A 19,773-nucleotide genomic window follows, 5' to 3' on the forward strand; every position below is an offset into this window, starting at 1 on the left:
CTAGCACCAGTTTTACTCCATCCTCTAGTTTTGATGTGTCATATTTCTACTTTCATTCATCTCTAAGTATTTTCTATTTTCCCTTGTGATTTCTCCTTTGATCTGTTGGTTGTTTAAGAGTATATTTAATTTCCACAAATTTGTGAATTTTTCTGTTTTCTTTTTGCTGGTTCATCTTTATCATGAGTGTTGTGTCTATTCTTGGTTTTTTGCATTTCTACATTTCTACACACATTTTAGAATCAGCTTATTAATTTTCACAGAAAACCCTGATGGGATTTGATTGGAATTGCATTGAAGAAATAGATCAATCTGTGATATTTCCACAACACTGAACCTTCTTATTCATAATTTAATATCCTTTGATAAAGTTTCTTTTCTTCTCTTCTTGGGGAGGGAGTGAGGGTGTGTGGGGGGAGGGACAGAAGAAGAGGGAGAGAGAGAATCTCAAGCAGACTCTCTGCTCAGCATGGAGCCCAACATGGGGCTCGATCTCACAACCCTGAGATCATGACCCAAGATGAAATCAAGAGTTAGACACTCACCTGACTGAGCCACCCCAGATGCCCCAGTTTGATCATTTTCTTAAAGACATTTTGTACTTCTTTTGTTAGACTTATTCCTAGGCATCTTCTAATATTTGTTGTTATTTTATACAGTGTCGTTTTTATTGCAGGTTCTTAATGTTTGTTCCTTGGTTTTAGAAATTCAGCTGACTTTTTCATTTATCTTGTATCCAGCAGTGTTGCTAAAAAATTTGTTGTTAATTGTAACAATTTTTGTGCAGTTTGTTTTAGTTTTTAATGTAATCAACCACATCAGTTGCAAATAATGCTAGTTTTGTTTCTTCCCTTTCAATATCTACTCTTTCATTACTTTTTTTGGCCTTACTGCTCTGGTCATTAACTTTAGTACAGTGTTGAACAAAAGATGCTAGAGTAGGCAATTTATCTTATTTGTGATTTTTAAAAGAACATTTATAGTATTTTACTGTTGAGTATATTTGCTATGGATTTTTGATAATTATTTTGATTTTTTTAATATTTTGATTATTGAATGATTAAGGAAAATTTCTTATTTTTCTAGCTTAGATAGGCAGAGAGAGAGAGAGAAATGAATGGTAGCTGCATTTTTAACAAATGCTTTTTCTGTATCAATTGAGATGATTATAAATGGTATTCTCCACTCCCCTTTCTTTTCTTCTGTCAATGTGGTGAATTTAAGCCTAGCTTGGTTATAACCATTCTTATAGACTTCTGGGTTTGGTTAGCTAATATTTTGTTTGGTACTGTTTCAAGTATGATAAAAAAGGACTGGCCTGTCCTTTTTCTTTCTTTTTCTGTCCTTGTCTGCCTTTGGCAAAGAAGTTTTCAAATGAACTGGAACAAGGTTCTTCTTTTCCACTGTCTAAAAAAATCTAAGTTTGAAAATATCTGTTTCCTGAATGCTTGATAAAACTCACCTATTAAATATCTCTGAACCTGTTTTTCCCCCTCTTTGGGGAAAATTTTTTGATTATTAATTATATTTGCTAATGGAAATGAGACTATTCTCTTATTCATAACTTAGATTTTTATACAACACTATGTATTGACATTTTTTTTGGTTTCTGTTTCTCTCTCTCTTCTAATTTCACTAAATTACTTCTTGGGACAAATAAACATGATTTTCCACCCATGAGAAAAGATATAAGAAACAAGTGTTAACTTTCCTGAAATTAGAATTTGAGTACATATCTTGAATTATTAAGACTGATTAAATAGAGTAGATTGGGATTAACTGTGCTAATATATCAGTTCATGATAGTTAATCATGTATATAGTATTTATATACTATATATATAATATTTATACTATGTATATAGTATTTAATACTATATATATAGTGTTATATACTATATATAGTATTATATACTATATATATATAGTATTTATTAAATTTATTTTTTACTTAAAAATTTTTTTAAAGAGTTATTTATTTATTTGACACAGAGAGAGAGACAGTGAGAGAGGTAACACAAGCCAGGGAAGAGGGAGAGGGAGAAGCAGAAGCAGGTTCCGCACTGAGCAGGGATCCCAATGTGGGGCTTGATCCCAGGACCCTGGGATAATGACCTGAGCCAAAGAAAGATGCTTAACAACTGAGTCACCCAGGTGCCCCCCTTTATTAATTTCCTAAAAATTATTTAATCAGAATAATTCTTCTCTATCCATACTTGAAAATAGAGGGTACAAGGATGAAAACTAAAACCTAATCTGAAAGCACTGCACTTTTAATATACAATTTTTGGAAAGTTTATATCAAATCAGTCAATAAGAAATCAAAATATCTAAAATATCTGCGTTAAAGACTGAAAAGTCTTCCTAACTTCTTCCTGATTTAGCACATAAGTCTGTAAGTCTACAAAGGTTGTGAATGATAAGACAGGGTAAGAACCCAACTTATGTAAGTATTAATTCTTCAATATGGCAAAGACAAATGAAGAAACACAAAAACTCCAGAAGAAAATATAGGAAAACTATGAGAAAGAATGAAAATTTGCCCTTACAGGAATACCTTGCTTCCTTTACCATAATCACAATTTCATTCTTTGCCCAAATTTTTTATTACAAACCTGTTTGTTAAATCATTATTTGAGGGGCAAGAACAATCAGTTATGACCTGGGGAGACTGATTTACTGAGGCTCTGGTTCTGTCACAAATATGCATTCTCCCTTTCTGTGTGGATTTTTTGTAACTATGTCAACCTTGCAGCATTGCATATTATTTGTCGTTTGCCACTTTTTCTAATTTTCTGAAAACTACCAGAGGTGTACTTTCCCCTCAAGGGATTTGGAAGGAGAACACATATCTAAATATGGGTAGGGGAAGGTTGAGGTGAGAAAGTTCAGGGTACTAATTTGGGAATCAGAAGACTTAGAGTCCACTCACAATTCTACCACTAATTATTTCTGAGACTACTTAAATTAACTTCTTATCATCTTATTTACTTAGTCCACAAATGATTTGGTAATCCATAATGGATTTGGCAATTCTTGATCCTCTTATAGCTAACATAATTTCAATAGTTCTAAAAGTGGATCTTTCAAAACTTATGCCATTAACAAGTGTGAATTAAAATTAAATTTTTAGGGGCGCCTGGGTGGTTCAGTGGGTTAAAGCCTCTGCCTTCGGCTCAGGTCATGATCCCAGGGTCCTGGGATCGAGCCCCGCATCGGGCTCTCTGCTCAGCAGGGAGCCTGCTTCCTCCTCTCTCTTTCTGCCTGCCTCTCTGCCTACCTGTAATCTCTGTCAAATAAATAAATAAAATATTTTTTAAAAGATTTTATTTATTTATTTGACAGAGAGAGATCACAAGTAGACGGAGAGGCAGGCAGAGAGAGAGAGAGAGGGAAGCAGGCTCCCTGCTGAGCAGAGAGCCCGATGCGGGCCTCGATCCCAGGACCCTGAGATCATGACCTGAGCCGAAGGCAGTGGCTTAACCCACTGAGCCACCCAGGCGCCCTAAATAAAATATTTTTAAAAAATTAAATTTCTGAGAGACTATGGACTCTGAAAAACAATCTGAGGGTTTTGAAGGGGCAGGGGGTGGGACGTTAGGGGATCCAGGTGGTGTGTATTGGAGAGGGCACGGATTGCGTGGAGCACTGGGTGTGGTGCAAAAATAATGAATACTGTTATGCAGAAAAAATAAAAAAAATTAAAAAAAAATTAAATTTCTAAAAGTTGTGCAAACTGACAAATATTCAAAACTAAAGTCCAAAGTAAGAAAAATATCCTGACTATGAAATTACTTATGGTTTAGGAACAATAACTCTGCCGACATGTCTTGTTTATTCAGTTGAATGATCTAAACAGTTTATCAGAATCTCCTTAGCTGTCGTCGTGGTTTGCAGGATGAAGAAGAATGAAATTGTATGGGTTTCTATTTTATTAGAATTGTATTTTGGATCCAAATAGTTGATAATGATTTATGTCTTTCCATTTTTCCTATTATAGGGTGGCTTCACTCGTAAATATTCACTAAGTTCAAAAACTGGAACACTTCTTCCAGAATTCCCTAGTGCTCAACACCTTGTGTACCAAGGATGCATTTCTAAAGACAAGGTATCAATTAAAGATACTTCTCTATTGATTTTCTGATATGTTGGCTCCATATCTCAATTTGCTGGGAATCTCATGGCACTGGCAGGAAGCAGCCAGAAATCTGCATAATCAAACATAATTGACTGATTTATAGGAGGGACAAATGTTTACTAACATTGATTAAACACTTTCCAATTAATTATTTACCATCTCCATGAAAATATGTAATCAGAAGTTGGTAAAATAAACCTCAAAAGACTAAAATGTATTTTTTATTTAAAACTCAGTATCAAGGAAGAAAATATCACATACAATATTTTTAATTATAAGCTTTATGTTTTAATTAGCCTCATATCATTTCAGTAAACAGTCATCAGACACTTCCCTGGGACAGAATTTATTCCAAGCATTGAGGGGGAGATACCTGGATGAATGCAAGCACTATACTAGAAGTGGGCAAAGATTCCTTTCCATTAGAAAATTCTGTGCTCCCTATATATTTCCAATTTTTTTGAAAGTTAAGGAAGAAACAGTTTCATAGGATTCAGTTCATAAATAATCCTCACTGTGACTTTTCAGTGCTTAAATAGTAAAATCTAAGGATAAATCCTCCTCTATTTCTGGACTTCTAAAGTCATTTTCTAAGTATCTACTGAATGACTAACAGCTCCTGCTATTAGTATTAAACCAGGGCAAATGATTTTTGCATTCTTCTTTCAACCCAAGTTAATTTGTCGTTAGTACTTAAGAAAAATATCTTTTTTTCTTAAGATTTTATTTATTTATTTCACAGAGAGAGATCACAAGTAGGCAGAGAGGCAGGCAGAGAGAGAGAGAGAGGAGGAAGCAGGTTCTCCGCCGAGCAGAGAGCCCGATGCGGGACTCGATCCCAGGACCCTGAGATCATGACCTGAGCCGAAGGCAGCGGCTTAACCCACTGAGCCACCCAGGCGCCCGAAAAATATCTTTTTAAAAAACATTTATTTACTTATTTTATAGAGAGAGAAAGTGCACAAGCAGGGCGGGAGGGGCAGAGGGTGAGGGAGAAAAAATCTTAAGCAGATTCTGCGCTGAGGGGCGATCCGGGGGTGGGGCCAGTCCTGGGGCTGATCTCACAATCCTGAGATCATGACCTGAGAAGAATCCAAAAGTCAGACATTTAACCGACTGTGCCACTCAGGTGCCCCTTAAGGAAAACATCTTATATATATATGTTAAGTCAGTTCATATTCTTGAAGTACAAAGATAGCACCTCAAGAGGAGTATGAGTAACCAATGTCCAACTGGATTACATTAGTAGTGGGCTTTCTGTGGAAACTGGCAATAAAATAACGTATTGATAAAAAGATCTATTGACAGATAAGTAGAGATGCACAATAACTTCCGGGGTTCATTCTGATGACCTACTCTTCTTATTAAGAACAGGCAAAATATTGAAGATAATTCTCACATGCTGATTCCAAGCAAGTCTCCTGAAGTGTGTCTACTTTGTATCATTCTCTCCCATCACGTTTCTCAAGGTTGTCACATCATTTTCTCAAGGTTATCACTTTATGCCCCTGCTTTTTTTATAGATGTTATTTGATATTATGACTTCAGTAAATGCTAACATATGGCTGTCTGTGGGGAAACCTGTGGAAATCAGTGACGTTTCAGGGAACATGGTTCTTTGGGGAGGGTATTGTTGGATCCCCCGTGTGGAGAGAATTGCTTACGTGCAAACATATCATGAAGATGTTTGCTGTGTAAATATTCCTGATGAGACAGATGGGGATGGGGAGAGGAACAAAGAAAAAAGAGAAGTGAGGACATCTTCAAGTAGTTTCTTTCAGTTTCTCTGCTAGTCTCCAAGGAATTCCTTCCTGTCAACTTAAAAAAACTGGTAAATCATTTCTCACTCAAGTATCAGGATGCTTAAAGAACCCCTGGTTTCAAGGACATTCCCAGTGGTCCTCATCATGGCACCAGGGACTAACACTTCTCTTTGTCCCTTGAAGACAGCTGGACCCTCATTTTTACCCTCTTAGCCAGTAGCCAAGTTCCCCAGGTAACTTGTCAGTTTCTAGCAAGAGGGGTGGGACTGAAGTGAAGCACTTTATGCCCCTGCTTTCTTGAAGCAGAAAGGATGGGACTTCCCGGGGAGAAGTTGATCCCAGTGAGGTGGGGGTTGGCTGAAGCTGAGAGGCCACTTTCTGCCTCATCATGGTGTCATTCGAGGCAGTTGCCCCCCCCCCAACCATATACTCACTAACTTCTCTCGAGACAAACCTCACTGTCTTTATCCTTACTTTTAAACATGAGTCTTGGCAACCTATATAAAAATGTAATATCATTGCCTAAAGTATAGAGCTTGTCTCAGTTGCATCAATGGTGACATATTCTGCTAGAGGCATCCTGTAGTCATCATACAGTTAATCTCCTTGCAGGGAGATTAACAATTTGCACATCGCTGTGATAGAGCCTTGAGCTACACCACAGGGATGTGTGCTGTCACTAGGCTGTAGGGATAAAGGCTGGAGAGCAGGTTAGAGTAAGACACTGCCGTCACCGTCACCATGTTGGGATAAAAATAGCTCCAGCAGTCAATCTCTCAACATGTGTTATGAATTATTCCAACCACTTTGTTTGTGTTAATTTGTTTAGTCCTCATAACAGCCCTAGTAGAAATTTACTGTTATTATCATCTCCGTTTTCCAGATGAGGAATTTAGAACACACAAATGTTATGTGGCTCCCTTGACATCCTATAGCTAGTGAGTGAGAGATCAGAGCTGGTACTCAAACCCAGGTAGTCCGTGGGCACACTTCTAAGCTTAGCTTTGTTTGTTGAAGTATTATTTAGTAATAACCCATTGTGGATTTTAGAATATATTTACAACTTTTAGCTATGCTATCCAAATGTCTGTGGTAACATGGAAACAGAGACTCTTCCTAATAGACACTCACCATTCAGATCTTTCTCGGGTACATTTTTGAGTCATTTGCTCTTACTAATTTCAGATAATATTTAGTAAGATCTTACTGTGTACCAGGCACTGCTCTATGTGCACCATATCTTTTTGAATCTGGGTAATATATTATTTGTCCTATTTAAGACAAAAAACTCAGAGTTCAGAGAGCATCCTGTGCACAGTAGGGCGGGGGAACTGGGCACTCAATTTTAGCTGACCCCACCACCCACACTGGAAACCACTAGGCCACACTGCCCAAGCACCTACTTATTACAACTGTATGAAGAGGTGATATATTTCACCATTTTATGTTTATTCCTGCAACCAAAGATAATCTTTTTACTAGGTAGAAAAACACAAGGTTGCCTTGACTCACAGGTCCCTGCACAGTCACCCTTTTCATTGTTCACATTATGCTATGCTGTAAGTGTTGGTTTGCTTGCCTTTCTCCCTTCACAAGGCTGTAAGCTCCTGGAAATAAGAACCATGCCTTTGGTTTTGATTCCTCGACATTGAGCACAATGCCTGGTACATAACAGGAGCTTAAAAAAATGCATGCTGAATAAATGAATGAACCAATGAATGCATAAACAAATGAAGGTGGGGTTGAAAGGACTCTTTGGTTAAGCATTGTCTTCCTTGAAATAGGTTGATACCCTCATAATGATGTATAAAACTCACTGCCAGTGCATCCTGGACAATGCAATTAATGGAAACTTTGAAGAGGTAAGGGTGACAAAGAATGCTTCGCTGATCATTATTGTCCTGCTTTTTATGAGTTCACATTAAGAAAGAATTTTAATGTATATACTTTTTGCTTTATAACTAGATCCAGCATTTCTTATTACACTTTTGGCAAGGAATGCCTGATCATCTTCTTCCCCTGCTTGAAAACCCTGTTATCATTGACATTTTCTGTGTTTGTGACTCAATTCTTTATAAGGTAAGCTCTTTAGGATTTCTTAAACACAAACAGTGTATGTTTTAATGAGCATTGTGTCTACATTTTTCCATTTTATTTACAACAAATTTGTTATTTCTGGCTGGAGATACAATATTTTTTTTCTGATGAGAAAGCAATATTTAATAAGTATGTGTTTTAATGTACATTTACATGAAAACAAAATTTCTGTTTACATTTAAGAATGATTCTAAATGTCCTATAGTTGCTAATAATACATGAAAACTTAGTTAATTTTTAATAACTGTTTAAGGTGTTCTCAGAATGAATAGCATAATGGCTTTTTCACTATTGGTGTTCTGGGGGAAAAGCAGATTGAAGCACCCTTGTGGGATTAACACCCTAAAAATACTGGAAATCTCTAGCTTTAATGTATTAGCATTGATTTCTGTTCTCAGACCAAATAAAAGTCTGCAGAAGGGTCATGAAGACATCATGAACCAAGATGAGCTGGTTGGCCTTTTAGCCAAACATTTATCTGGGAAGATGGAGACACTAATTCCCTGGTAGTGTGTCCCCTAGTTAGAGCAACAGTAAGGTCCAAGCTGAGGGAGAAAACTGCATTTCAACCTGGGTAAAGTTGTTTGGACTGTCATTCAGTACCTCCAAGAAATATCCTTAAAGCATATTCTTTATTTTCCTTTCCAAATGGTCTTTTTTTTTTTCATCCAACACAAAAGTCCTAAGTTTAAGGACCTTTAAATGTACTAAGTTTCCCTCCTCATGGGGTTCCTAGGGAGGCAGAGTAGAACGAGTTTCTGCAGCACCTTCATTCCATCTCTAAGGAGGGGTCAGCTTTCAGTCTATAAAACAGCACATGATTACCAAGGTCAGTTCATTGGTAACTAACTTACTGCGCATATACATTACTGTCTCATACACATGGAATACATGTGCATTTTGCTGCTAGGACACACAGGCCTTTATAGATTAGCGTCTGCCCGAATTTTAAAATACGTTTCCTCTAGACCTCTTGGTCGTCTTTGTCAGGCTGGACCACTCAGTTTATCAGCCAGCTCTGTGGATCTGCTTTGTCCGTATCCTATTTGGTCCCCACTTCCTTAGTCTAATTTTTCCTGAGCTGGGATCAGTCATCTCTATCTAACTTCTTCTTTCTACGAGTTCTAATTTAGGTCCTATCCATCTTGTCCATGTTTAGGGCTTAGTCTAGCCCTTCCTTTCAATACCCTTTCTGTTCTGATAATTAACTTTCTGGACCCAGTATAACGGTGTTACTTACTTAACCTAGTATTGTAATGTTTCTAGATCCCCACCCTGCCTTTCTCTCTCTCTCTCTCTCTCTCTCTCACACACACACACCTCACACACACACACGTTCATATCAGAGATGAAAATATAACTTCCAGAAATGAGTTAATATATCATTTTCTAGAAAACTAGGAATACAAAGTAATTGACAAATAAGTGTCTTTCTATGAAAATACTAAGTAAGGATTTATGTTAACTCTCTTTTGCTGTGATTAAGGTTCTTACAGATGTTCTCATTCCTGCAACAATGCAAGAAATGCCTGAAAGGTAGGTTCAGTCAATAAAACATGGTAATTTCTTAGTGTAGGGTTTAACCCTATCCATCATATTAAAGGAAAACATTAAGTAGAAATTCATTTGTTTATCAAGATTACTTGCCTGTTCCTGTCCCTTTGTAGTAGCTAGGACATGTGCCTCAATCCTTATATTGAAACCTCAGTGAACAAAATTGATGGAACCATCCTGAAATCCTTTTAATAGAGTGATACCCAAGTGAAAAATAAATATTTAGGTGTCATTGACCTTGAAATAGTGAGAAAGTTTTTCAATGGAAACTGGCTAAAGGAATGTAAGTGGGGGTAACTGGTGGAAAATAACCACAATGATAAAAATTAAATAACTATTTTATCTTTATTATTAACTTCGGTCTTAATTACAAAATCGTAAGGTAGCATAACAGAACTACTACCTTCTTTTAATGAAGATGTGTCTTCATGTGCCTTTTGATCCCTTTCACCCATTTTGCCCCCACCCCTGAAGACCCCCATCACTCTGGCACCTGATGACAGATGGTAACTAGACTATTGTGGTGACCAGTTCACATGTATACAAATGTCAAATCACTATGTTGTACACATGAAACTAATATAATGTTGTCAATTATACGTCAATAAAAACATCTCAAATTGAAATGACACCTGAATTTTTTCATAAAATCTTTCTGATGTGTGAATAATAAAAACTTGAAAATAAAAAGTCAAATTTTTTTTTGTAAACAATGTCTAATGAAAAAGTGAAATTTATTTTAGTATTTTGGAGCACAAATACATGTCAGATGAACATAGTTGATTCTCAATAAATGCATGATGATTGATAAAACAAATTTTTTATTTACTTTTTCCTCTAGATAGTTTTATTTATTTATATAGTAGCTGGTATTGTTCTAATCAATAGTTTCTTTTAATTATCAATGTGTAACCTTTAAACATCTAGTCTGAGCTTTGAATTAAGTACTCTTAACCTCTCTATGTCCCAGAGGCACCTGGTGGCTCAGCCAGTTAAGCATCTGCCTTCTGTTCAGGTCATGATCTCAGGGTCCTGGGATCGAGTCCCACATTGGACTCCCTGCTCCGACTCTGCCCTGCTCATGTTCAGTATCTCTCTCTCTCGAATAAATAAATCAAATCTTAAAAAAAAAAAACAAAAACAACACTTCTACGTCACAGCAGAATGGCTGCACCTAATGGCAGACATCCGGCCATGAAGCTGATCTAATAAATAATTGCTGGCGTTTATTAAACACGTCATCGATTTGAGACTACCTAAATTATTTCACTTAACTCCTCCAACCACCTGAAAATGATTATTTATGTATTTATCTCTTAACTATGCAACTGGTTCTTTGTAGAAAATGAAAAACATGCACAAATGCATTTAAAAAGCTCTCACAATCTCTCCACATTCTTAATGTATTAGGTTATTATTTCGTAGACTTTTTTCTAAGAGTATCTGTAAATAGACACATTTTAAAGAAAGGAACCATGGTATACATACTAGTGTGGTATGCTGTGAAAATCTTTCATGTCAAATACAGATCAGCATTATCTTTTTAAATGGTTGCATAGATTTCTAGCACCTGAAAAATATTATACTTAATTTAACCTATTCCTTATCATTGAACACTTGGATTTTTTTAAAAACACAACTTGTCAGACTATTCCCCGGTAGCTATTATGATCCCATATTCCCAAATGAGGAAACTGGCAGCAGAAGGAATTAATTTATTTGCCCAGAATCGATGAATTTATAAGAAGGAGAGCCACGATTTTAATTGAGAGCTCTTGAACTCCACTTCTGTTCTTTCTCCTGTATGATGTTACTGCTTACCAGTATGTGTGCCATCCCAAATGTAAATTTAGCTCTCCTTTATTGGGATATAGTGTATAGATGGTTACTGGTTTTTAACTTTTTGTGTTTATATACAAATGTTTGTGTATATGCACAACCAACATTTGCAATTTTCTAAATAGGGTCCTATAGTAGATTTTCAATGATGTATCTCACAATTATATTTGGACTATCAGAATCGGTTACTAGAAACTAATAGTAAATATTTGAAATGGCACTATGATCCCTTTGTGATGTCTCTCAGGAAGTTGTTGAAATCAAGATGCATACTTATATTTCCCCAGAAATATTTTATAGAAAATGACTGAACTGTGAGCTAATGTTAATAAGGTATTATTTATTGATTACCCTCTGCATACAAGGTTTGACCAGAGAAATTTCCATGAATTATTTTATAAAAATCCTCATAACAATCCTGTGACAAAAATACTAATCTTATTCCTATTTAATAGATGAAACCAGAGCTTGAGGAGACTGACTATTTTGACCAAGGAGATAATGGCAGACCTAGGCTTAATCTATCCGAGTTTGAAGTCATGTTCTTGAAATCATAGAATAGCAGTATACCTCCATTAAACTACATTTATGTAATGCATTTTGAACAATTTAGCATTTAATACATAGGCTTTTTTTGTGTGTGTGTGTGTGTGTGTTTGTGTGTGTGTAGCTTATTAGCAGATATAAGGAATTTTGCTAAAAATTGGGAACAGTGGGTTGTTTCATCCTTGGAAAACTTGCCAGAAGCTCTAACCGATAAGAAGATACCTATTGTGCGAAGATTTGTATCGTCCCTGAAACGACAAACATCTTTCTTACACCTTGCTCAGGTATGCTGGTATTTGGTCACCAAATTTAAAAAAATGAATTATCTGATAGCAGAGTAAGAAATTTTCAGAGATTGGAGATCAAGTAGGCAACAGTTAAATGCAAGATGAGATACCAGAGTGTATGCTAGAACAGAAGAAGGACATTAGTGGAAAAATGGATGGAAATTTGAATTACTATCAGTGTTGTAGCAGTGTTAATTTCCTGATTTGGGCAATAAACAATGCTTAGGTAAGAGGATAATATTAGAAGAAGCTGAATAGAGAGTATATGGAAATATTCTGCACTACCTTTGCAGCTTTTTTATAAATTTAATATTATTTCAGAATAAAAAGTAAAAAAGACACAAAACTTCTGAATGCAGTATAAAATGAAAAACTGTTATTTGCTACATGAATCCAGTTAATAAAAATTAAGGTTGTGGGGACTGCGCCCATGTGATATTTGATATTGTGAAATCCACAAACAATACAAGTTAAGCTACCAACTAATTTGGGTCTCTTAAATAGGGAGAAAAAAGTAATTCTTAAATTACTGTTTGTATATTGTTAAAATGTATTTCCCCTCCACCCAGATAATTGTTTGCTTTGTCAAAGTTTCTAGTCCCCTAAATTTTAAAAGACCTGGTTGTGATAGTTCCAGATAAGAAATGTAACCCTGTGAAATACTTATTATGTAACCATGGATTAAAAAATTCATTTTCTAGGGGCACCTGGGTGGCTCAGTGGATTAAAGCCTCTGCCTTCGGCTAAGGTCATGATCCCAGGGTCCTGGGGTTGAGCCCCACATCGGGCTCTCTGCTCAGCAGGGAGCCTGCTTCCTCCTCTCTCTCTGCCTGCCTCTCTGCCTACTTGTGATCTCTGTCTGTCAAATAAATAAATAAAATCTTCTAAAAAAATAATTTCCTAGTTTCAAAAATAGTTTTCAAAGCTTTAACAGAGATGATCACGAGTCTCAGCTATTGTTTTTAGTTTTAAAATAAGAAAACATTCCTGATACTCTTTTCTCAAGGAACTATTTCTCCAGTAGCCAAAACTTTCCTTTAGATAGACCATCGATAATATGATTTAGTGTCTTTATACTTTCTTCACGCAGATTGCCAGACCAGCTCTCTTTGACCAGCATGTCGTGAATTCCATGGTATCTGATATTGAAAAGGTTGATTTGAATAGTATTGGATCACAGGCCCTTCTCACCATTTCTGGCAGCACAGACACTGAATCTGATATCTACACGGAATGTAAGTTTTCCCTCTGTTTAGAGCTGGGTCTCCCAGCTTTGGTTCCATTGACATATTGGGCTGGATAACTCTTTGATGGAGGTGGGAGTGGGAATCCCCTTAGACCAAAAAATAACTGAGAAAACTTGGTTTTTAGAAACTTTTTTAATTAAAAGAAATTGTCCTCTACTTGAAAACAATTGTAGGTACAGATTGTGGAAAACCTGGAAAATATAGAAAATATTAAAAGGAAAATAAAGGCCACTCATAATCTCATTGCCAAGAAATAACCTGGAAATAGTGGAAATGTTTTTGAGTGCTGTGAGTTTTCTTCCAGATTTTTTGTTTGTTTGTTTACGTTTATTTAAGATTTTATTTATTTATTTTTCAGAGACAGAGAATAAGTACAAGCAGGGGGAGCGGCAGGCAGAGGGAGAAGCAGACTCCACACTGAGCAGGGAGACTGATGTGGGACTTGATCCCAGAACTCTGGGATCATGACTTGAGCCAAAGGCAGATGCTTAGCCCACTGGGCAACCCAGGCATCCCGGTTTTCTTTCAGTTCTACATTACATGCATACACACTTCCCTGTGTTTTACACTCTTAGCCTCATATGGTATATGATGCATATCAAAATGATATTTCAACATAATACTGTTTTTCAAAGCAGAAATTCCCTGCCCAGTTTTGGACAATCCGACAAAATTTACAAAGGCAATATGTGTGACTAGACAACTAGGCTCTGTCTCCCAGGGATAGCAAACCACTCCTTCCCCTTGTCTTTCTCTGAAAAGACATGTGCAGCCTCCAATAGGCTGTTGTACAAATGATCGGCTGCTCTCTGGGGTGGTCCAACTTCAGCTTTGTTTTCTGTTTCCTAGCAAAAATTATATTACCCTTGGGGATTCAGTAAGCTTCAAACTCTTTAATAAATGATAGTCCTAAATGGCCCCTTTAACTTTTACAAGATAAAAGATTCTTCATGTAAGCAGCTCAGTTTTACAGTGAAAAATTTAATTTTCACTAAAAGTAAAGGATAGGTCAGAAAGCAGGAGATCAACTAGTTTAGCTTAGCTCATTCATCAGTTTTCAATGAAGCTGTTGCATTTAATGAAATCTTCGGATTCAGAATCAATAATCAGCTATAAATGACAACTTACTCTTCCCTAGTATATACATACTTATATAATACACAAGCTTTTATTCCAATTTGTACCAAGAGACCTAAAATTATTATTCAAATTTTGAAGAGTAAATAGCTAAGGATGTTTTTGTCACTTACTCTCAGGATATGAAATAATTCTTTTAACATATTTAATTTCATCTGTCTTTTCCTTTTATGCTATAGAATTCTTAATGATTTCTAGCTTCAGGTTTTCTCTTGGGTTCAAAATAGAATAATATTGTGTGTTTTTTTTTTTAATATGGTAGATGACTCTATCACAGTGTTCCAAGAACTGAAAGATCTTCTTAAGAAGAATGCCACTGTGGAGGCTTTTATTGAATGGTTGGATACTGTGGTAGAGCAGAGAGTTATTAAGGTATATTTCAATGACAGATTCACAAAACAGAATTTTTAGTAGTAAATGCTAAACTGGCTGTAATTTCTTGCATTATGGGGGAGGGGTGATTGGGTGTAAAAATGCTTTGAATCGCATTTGAAGACTTGCAAATAAGGTGGCTCAAATATCAAAATTAGGAACAGGCCAGATTTGAGAGTGTCAGGCATAGATTCAGTTCTATTTACCATTTCTTGACAAAGGACTACAAGGCATTTTATGGACTGTCAGTCCATAAAATTAACAGCAGAGTAACATCAATAGTGAAAGACAAACACTGGGAAGAATTGGCCCTTTTCGAAAAAGTAAATTTTCATAAATGCTGACAGAAAGTGTGGTTTGAAGTGTTTCCATTTTTTAATTCTGGGAGCACAGTATTTTGTGTTTTCTATGTTTTTTCAACTCTTTCTGAGAACGTGCAAGTCATCCATCATGAAGCAAGGCAGTAAGAGCAAATAGATTCATCACTAGTTGGTGTTAGCCATGTCCTGTCAAGGAAACTAGTTGTAGAGTAGGGACTTTTTTTTTTTTCTCTCCTGGAAGAAAACAGATTATCATTCAGGAGCAGAGAAGTTAGAGTTAATCATTCACAGAAATATATAACCTTTCTTTGACACTTCACCTTCTGTTCTTTTTTGAAGTTCTGTCAAAGGAAAATGAGACAAAATATTTTTTATTCACAAAAATAACTTGTGAATTATTTTATTTTGTTGTCCAATTCTTTTAGGTAAAAAAACCATATGGAATAAAGATCTATTAGCCTTAAAAATGACAACAAAGGCAGACAAACATTAAAATCCCTGGGCAGGTCATTATATCTGATAAAATAAATTGCATGTCATGCCATCTGTCCATATGTCAGACAGCTTCTCAACCTCTTGATTTTACGTAGGATGCATATAGTAACGAGATGGCAGATTTTACAGTTTCGTTTTGTTCCTTTACTTGTAGACCAGCAAACAAAATGGAAGATCATTAAAGAAGAGGGCTCAAGACTTCCTGCTTAAGTGGAGCTTTTTTGGTGCTCGAGTAATGCATAACCTCACCTTGAACAATGCATCCAGTTTTGGTATCTCATGTCCTTTATAAAGCTCTTCCTCCCTGAACACATCATTCACTCTCCAGTCATAGTTCCTGTTGGTTTTTAAACATGGGGCACTGTCACTTCTCAGATCTGATTATTGAGCCAATAGACAATGGTAGTAACGACCCTGGCTTGTGGAGTCAGACCATGAGCAGTTAAATCCTAACACTGCTTCTCTCTGGCTTGCTTTTAACCCAAGCTGCCTCTGCTCACTGTAAAGGGGATGAATATTTATAGCAGCATTACCAACAAGAGCCAAACTATGGAAAGAGGCTGAATGTCTATTGACTGATGCATGGGTGGAGAAGACGTGGTCTGTATACAATGGAATATTGCTCAGCCATAAAAAAAGAATGAAATTTTGCCATTTGCTACAATGTGGATGGAGCTAGAGTGTATTATGCTAAGTGAAATGTCAGTCAGAGAAAGACAAATATCATGATTTCACTCATATGTGGAATTTAAGAACTAAAACAGGTGAACATAGGGGAAAGAAGAAAAACAAAGAGAGAGAGTGAAGCAAACCATAAGAGACTCTTAACTATGGAGTGTTCTTAACTATAAAGCAACTGAGGGTTGCTGGGGGGAGTGAGGTGGGTGAGGATGGGCTATACGGGGGATGGGTACTATGGAGGGCACTATGTGTTGAATATTAGGTGTTTTATGTAAGTGATGAATCACTGAATTCTACTCTGAAAACCAATATTACACTGTATCCTAACTAACTAGATTTTAAATAAGAACTTGAAGCCCTTTAAAAAAGGGAGGATGAATATTCCTCTTATTGGGCTGTATGGGCATTTTAGTGAGATGATATTCATGAAAAAAGCAGAGTCTAGTACCTGTTGAACACTTAATGAATAGCAGCTATTATCATTACATTCCATCAGTACCTTTTTGTTGTTAAACAAGCAAGTAAACAATAATTAGTACATTATTTTCCAAAGACACTACTCATTGCAGTATGGCAAACTTTTCATCTTTTCCAGGAACCCCATAGGTGCACTCCAAGAATCAAAGAGCAGCTGAGAAGACATGCTCTCCTATGTTTCTGAAACATCTTTCCTGATCAATTTGACTTATGAAACAAATTGAGTCAAGTTAGCTATTTCAAAAACTGAAAACCTTCGTTTTCCTAAAATTTCTGGGACTCGGAGTTTTGCAGCCATAATGCTAGCTCGTGGGCAGCACTTCTGCATTGAGTAGTTGCTTTTTGAGAAATCTTCATATTATAAATAGGTTATAATTAACTAGGTTGTTTTTATTTAATTCTAAGTGGAATTAGATAAAATCAGTGAACTTGCACTGAGGGATGAACAAAATGTCTTGAGCCTTTTATTTGAAATCTCTTGCTTATATGTAAGGTTTCTTAAAATATACAACATTAAAGCATGACTTTATGATGAAACCAGCCTTTTGCTGGGAAGCCTGTGGAATAGTTCAAAGAAGTTTAACGTTTTCCAGGACAACTTCCAAATGAAAATGACTCTTTTGCTTTTGTCCAAACGAATGAGAACTTTGTTTCAGGCTAGAAAGACATCTTACTTGGTACTTTTTTTCAGACCCTAGTGGTCATTGTCTAATTATTTAGTACAAAGTAAACAGAAATAGAGCAGAGTAGAGCTCATTCTCCCCAGGCTAAAGCTTATCACCCTCCAGTGTGTGCCCTCTTAAAGCATAAAGCATGTCTCACTTTCATCCGTATTTTCCTTTGATGTAATTAGTGGCCAAAGAGCTGGCAGGACAGTACACACAGTAAGCTGGGCAGGCAGTACACAGAAAGATTAGAGACTCAAGTTAAGCATGTTAGTCTTAGCAGGTCATTTAAAGTCCAACAAGTATTTGTTGATTTCAGTTGCTCCTTGTAAAGTGTTGTGAGATGGTCACAAAGATAACTCGACCTCTCTCTCTCTCTCTTTTCTTCTCCTTCTCTCCCTCTTTTCATCTGACATTGCCCTCTCCCCATTTCCATCCACAAACAAGGTTCTTTCCATTTGATCCGAATGCTTCTTGATGAATACATTCTCCTTGCCATGGAAACCCAGTTCAATAACGACAAAGAGCAGGAGTTACAGAATTTACTGGACAAGTATATGAAGAATTCAGGTAATTTAAAAGTATATCTTGCTTTGCATGTTTCTTTCTTTAAACCTAAATTCAAGAGTTTATAAGTACATGTGTTGTGGGTCTGTAAACATCTCAGAGGTTTCTTTTCCCAAGCATGTCACAACTAACACAGGATGGTAACACTAATTGAAACACTATTTTTTTCTCTCCACTATTTACACATAGAGTAGTCAAGGGATTTTACTGGAAGTTCTGGAGGATAGAAAATGGATATTCTTGTGAGAATTTAAATGAAGGTGGTGAGGTGATTATAATAAAAAATAACTGTAATTTGAGACAACACCTGTGGTATACCACCTTATAAATGGCATAGATATAAGTTCTATAGGAATTTGGAGAAGGAAGAGAACATGTCTATTTGGGATGTGATGACTTGCACTTTGAAGACTGTCCACTCCAGAGTGGATTCCTTAGTGTCCCCTCAGAACACACCTCACAGTCACAAAGGTACAGATTACAATGACCACAAAACCCCAGCACCACTGCCACAACCCAAGATCTGCCAGCCTTGGTTCCCATGGAAGATACCTCTGGAGTTTCCAGATTTATGACATAACCCTAAAACCTTTTCAGTTCCCTTTTCTTGGGCTCCTTTATTAGGAATATGGGAATGATGTTAGATTTTCCATTAAAAAAAATCTTTCCAGATGCAAGTAAAGCTGCCTTCACTGCTTCTCCAAGTTCATGCTTTCTGGCCAACCGGAATAAAGGGAGCACTGTTTCCAGTGACACCGTGAAGAATGAAAGCCATGTAGAAACAGCCTATCTTCCTCTGTCATCCAGCCATCCTGGAGGCTTACCCTCTGCTCTGCCTCCATTCCCTGCTGGGACTACAGACACCATGCCACTCCCAGGTACACTATGGGACACTCAAGCTGTACGCCATCTCTCATGAGGCTGTTCCTTTGTTTTCTTCAAACTTGGTAACATCCAGCCATTCCAAGGATTAAAAAAAGGCTTGTCTTAACTTTTCTTAAAGCTTTATATTTTTGTGACTTTTTCAGCATTTGTCATTCACACTTTTATCAATACCATTATGAACATAGATACCACACTGTGATGTGCTCACTTAGCTATGCTGGAAATACAAATAATTAGTTATTTTCATTTAGTAGAAGAAAAAATTAGATTTGTTATATATAAAATCTTGAAGATGCTTTGAAGGTCAAAAAAATGGTCTTCCTATTTATTTTTGAGTTTATGTCTCCTCCACTAAAAAGTAGATATGGCCATTTTAGGATAACCATTACAATAATTTTCCTCTTTGGTCTAGAGCTCCCTTTGTGTACATCTGAATGCTTAGTGGCTTGGCTTGAACTCATCACTAGATACTATTTTAAGTCTGTTTCTTGCCTGACATCTTTTCTGAAATTCATAGGTATAACTTCATTGGACACACAGAATTTTAAACCTGGAAGGGCCTTTTAGTTCAGGGGCCCAATTCCACCAGTGGAAAATCAGACACCCAAGGAGTAGGTGGCATTCATAACTCATTGTTGTCAGTAGTGTTTGCATGATGTTTTGAATCGTCTGCTTTGAAGCTGTGGTTGTTTTGACATTACTGC

At 36.5% G+C, this 19,773-nt stretch overlaps 1 protein-coding gene across 1 annotated transcript in view; it reads left to right on the forward strand.

Moving 5' to 3' along the window:
- The window catches only part of RFX6 (regulatory factor X6), a 58,337-nt gene that overhangs the window by 32,267 nt on the left and 6,297 nt on the right, over positions 1–19,773 (forward strand). Inside the window, exons 7-16 of the mRNA XM_047734168.1 lie at positions 4,000–4,107; positions 7,685–7,762; positions 7,866–7,979; positions 9,484–9,533; positions 12,061–12,220; positions 13,314–13,458; positions 14,870–14,979; positions 15,949–16,066; positions 18,065–18,187; positions 18,856–19,062. Coding sequence (XP_047590124.1) covers positions 4,000–4,107; positions 7,685–7,762; positions 7,866–7,979; positions 9,484–9,533; positions 12,061–12,220; positions 13,314–13,458; positions 14,870–14,979; positions 15,949–16,066; positions 18,065–18,187; positions 18,856–19,062 — 1,213 coding nt within the window. The remainder of the gene's footprint in view (positions 1–3,999; positions 4,108–7,684; positions 7,763–7,865; positions 7,980–9,483; positions 9,534–12,060; positions 12,221–13,313; positions 13,459–14,869; positions 14,980–15,948; positions 16,067–18,064; positions 18,188–18,855; positions 19,063–19,773) is intronic.

This window comes from Lutra lutra, chromosome 6, assembly GCF_902655055.1.
Source record: "Lutra lutra chromosome 6, mLutLut1.2, whole genome shotgun sequence".
Classification (NCBI taxonomy): domain Eukaryota; kingdom Metazoa; phylum Chordata; class Mammalia; order Carnivora; family Mustelidae; genus Lutra; species Lutra lutra.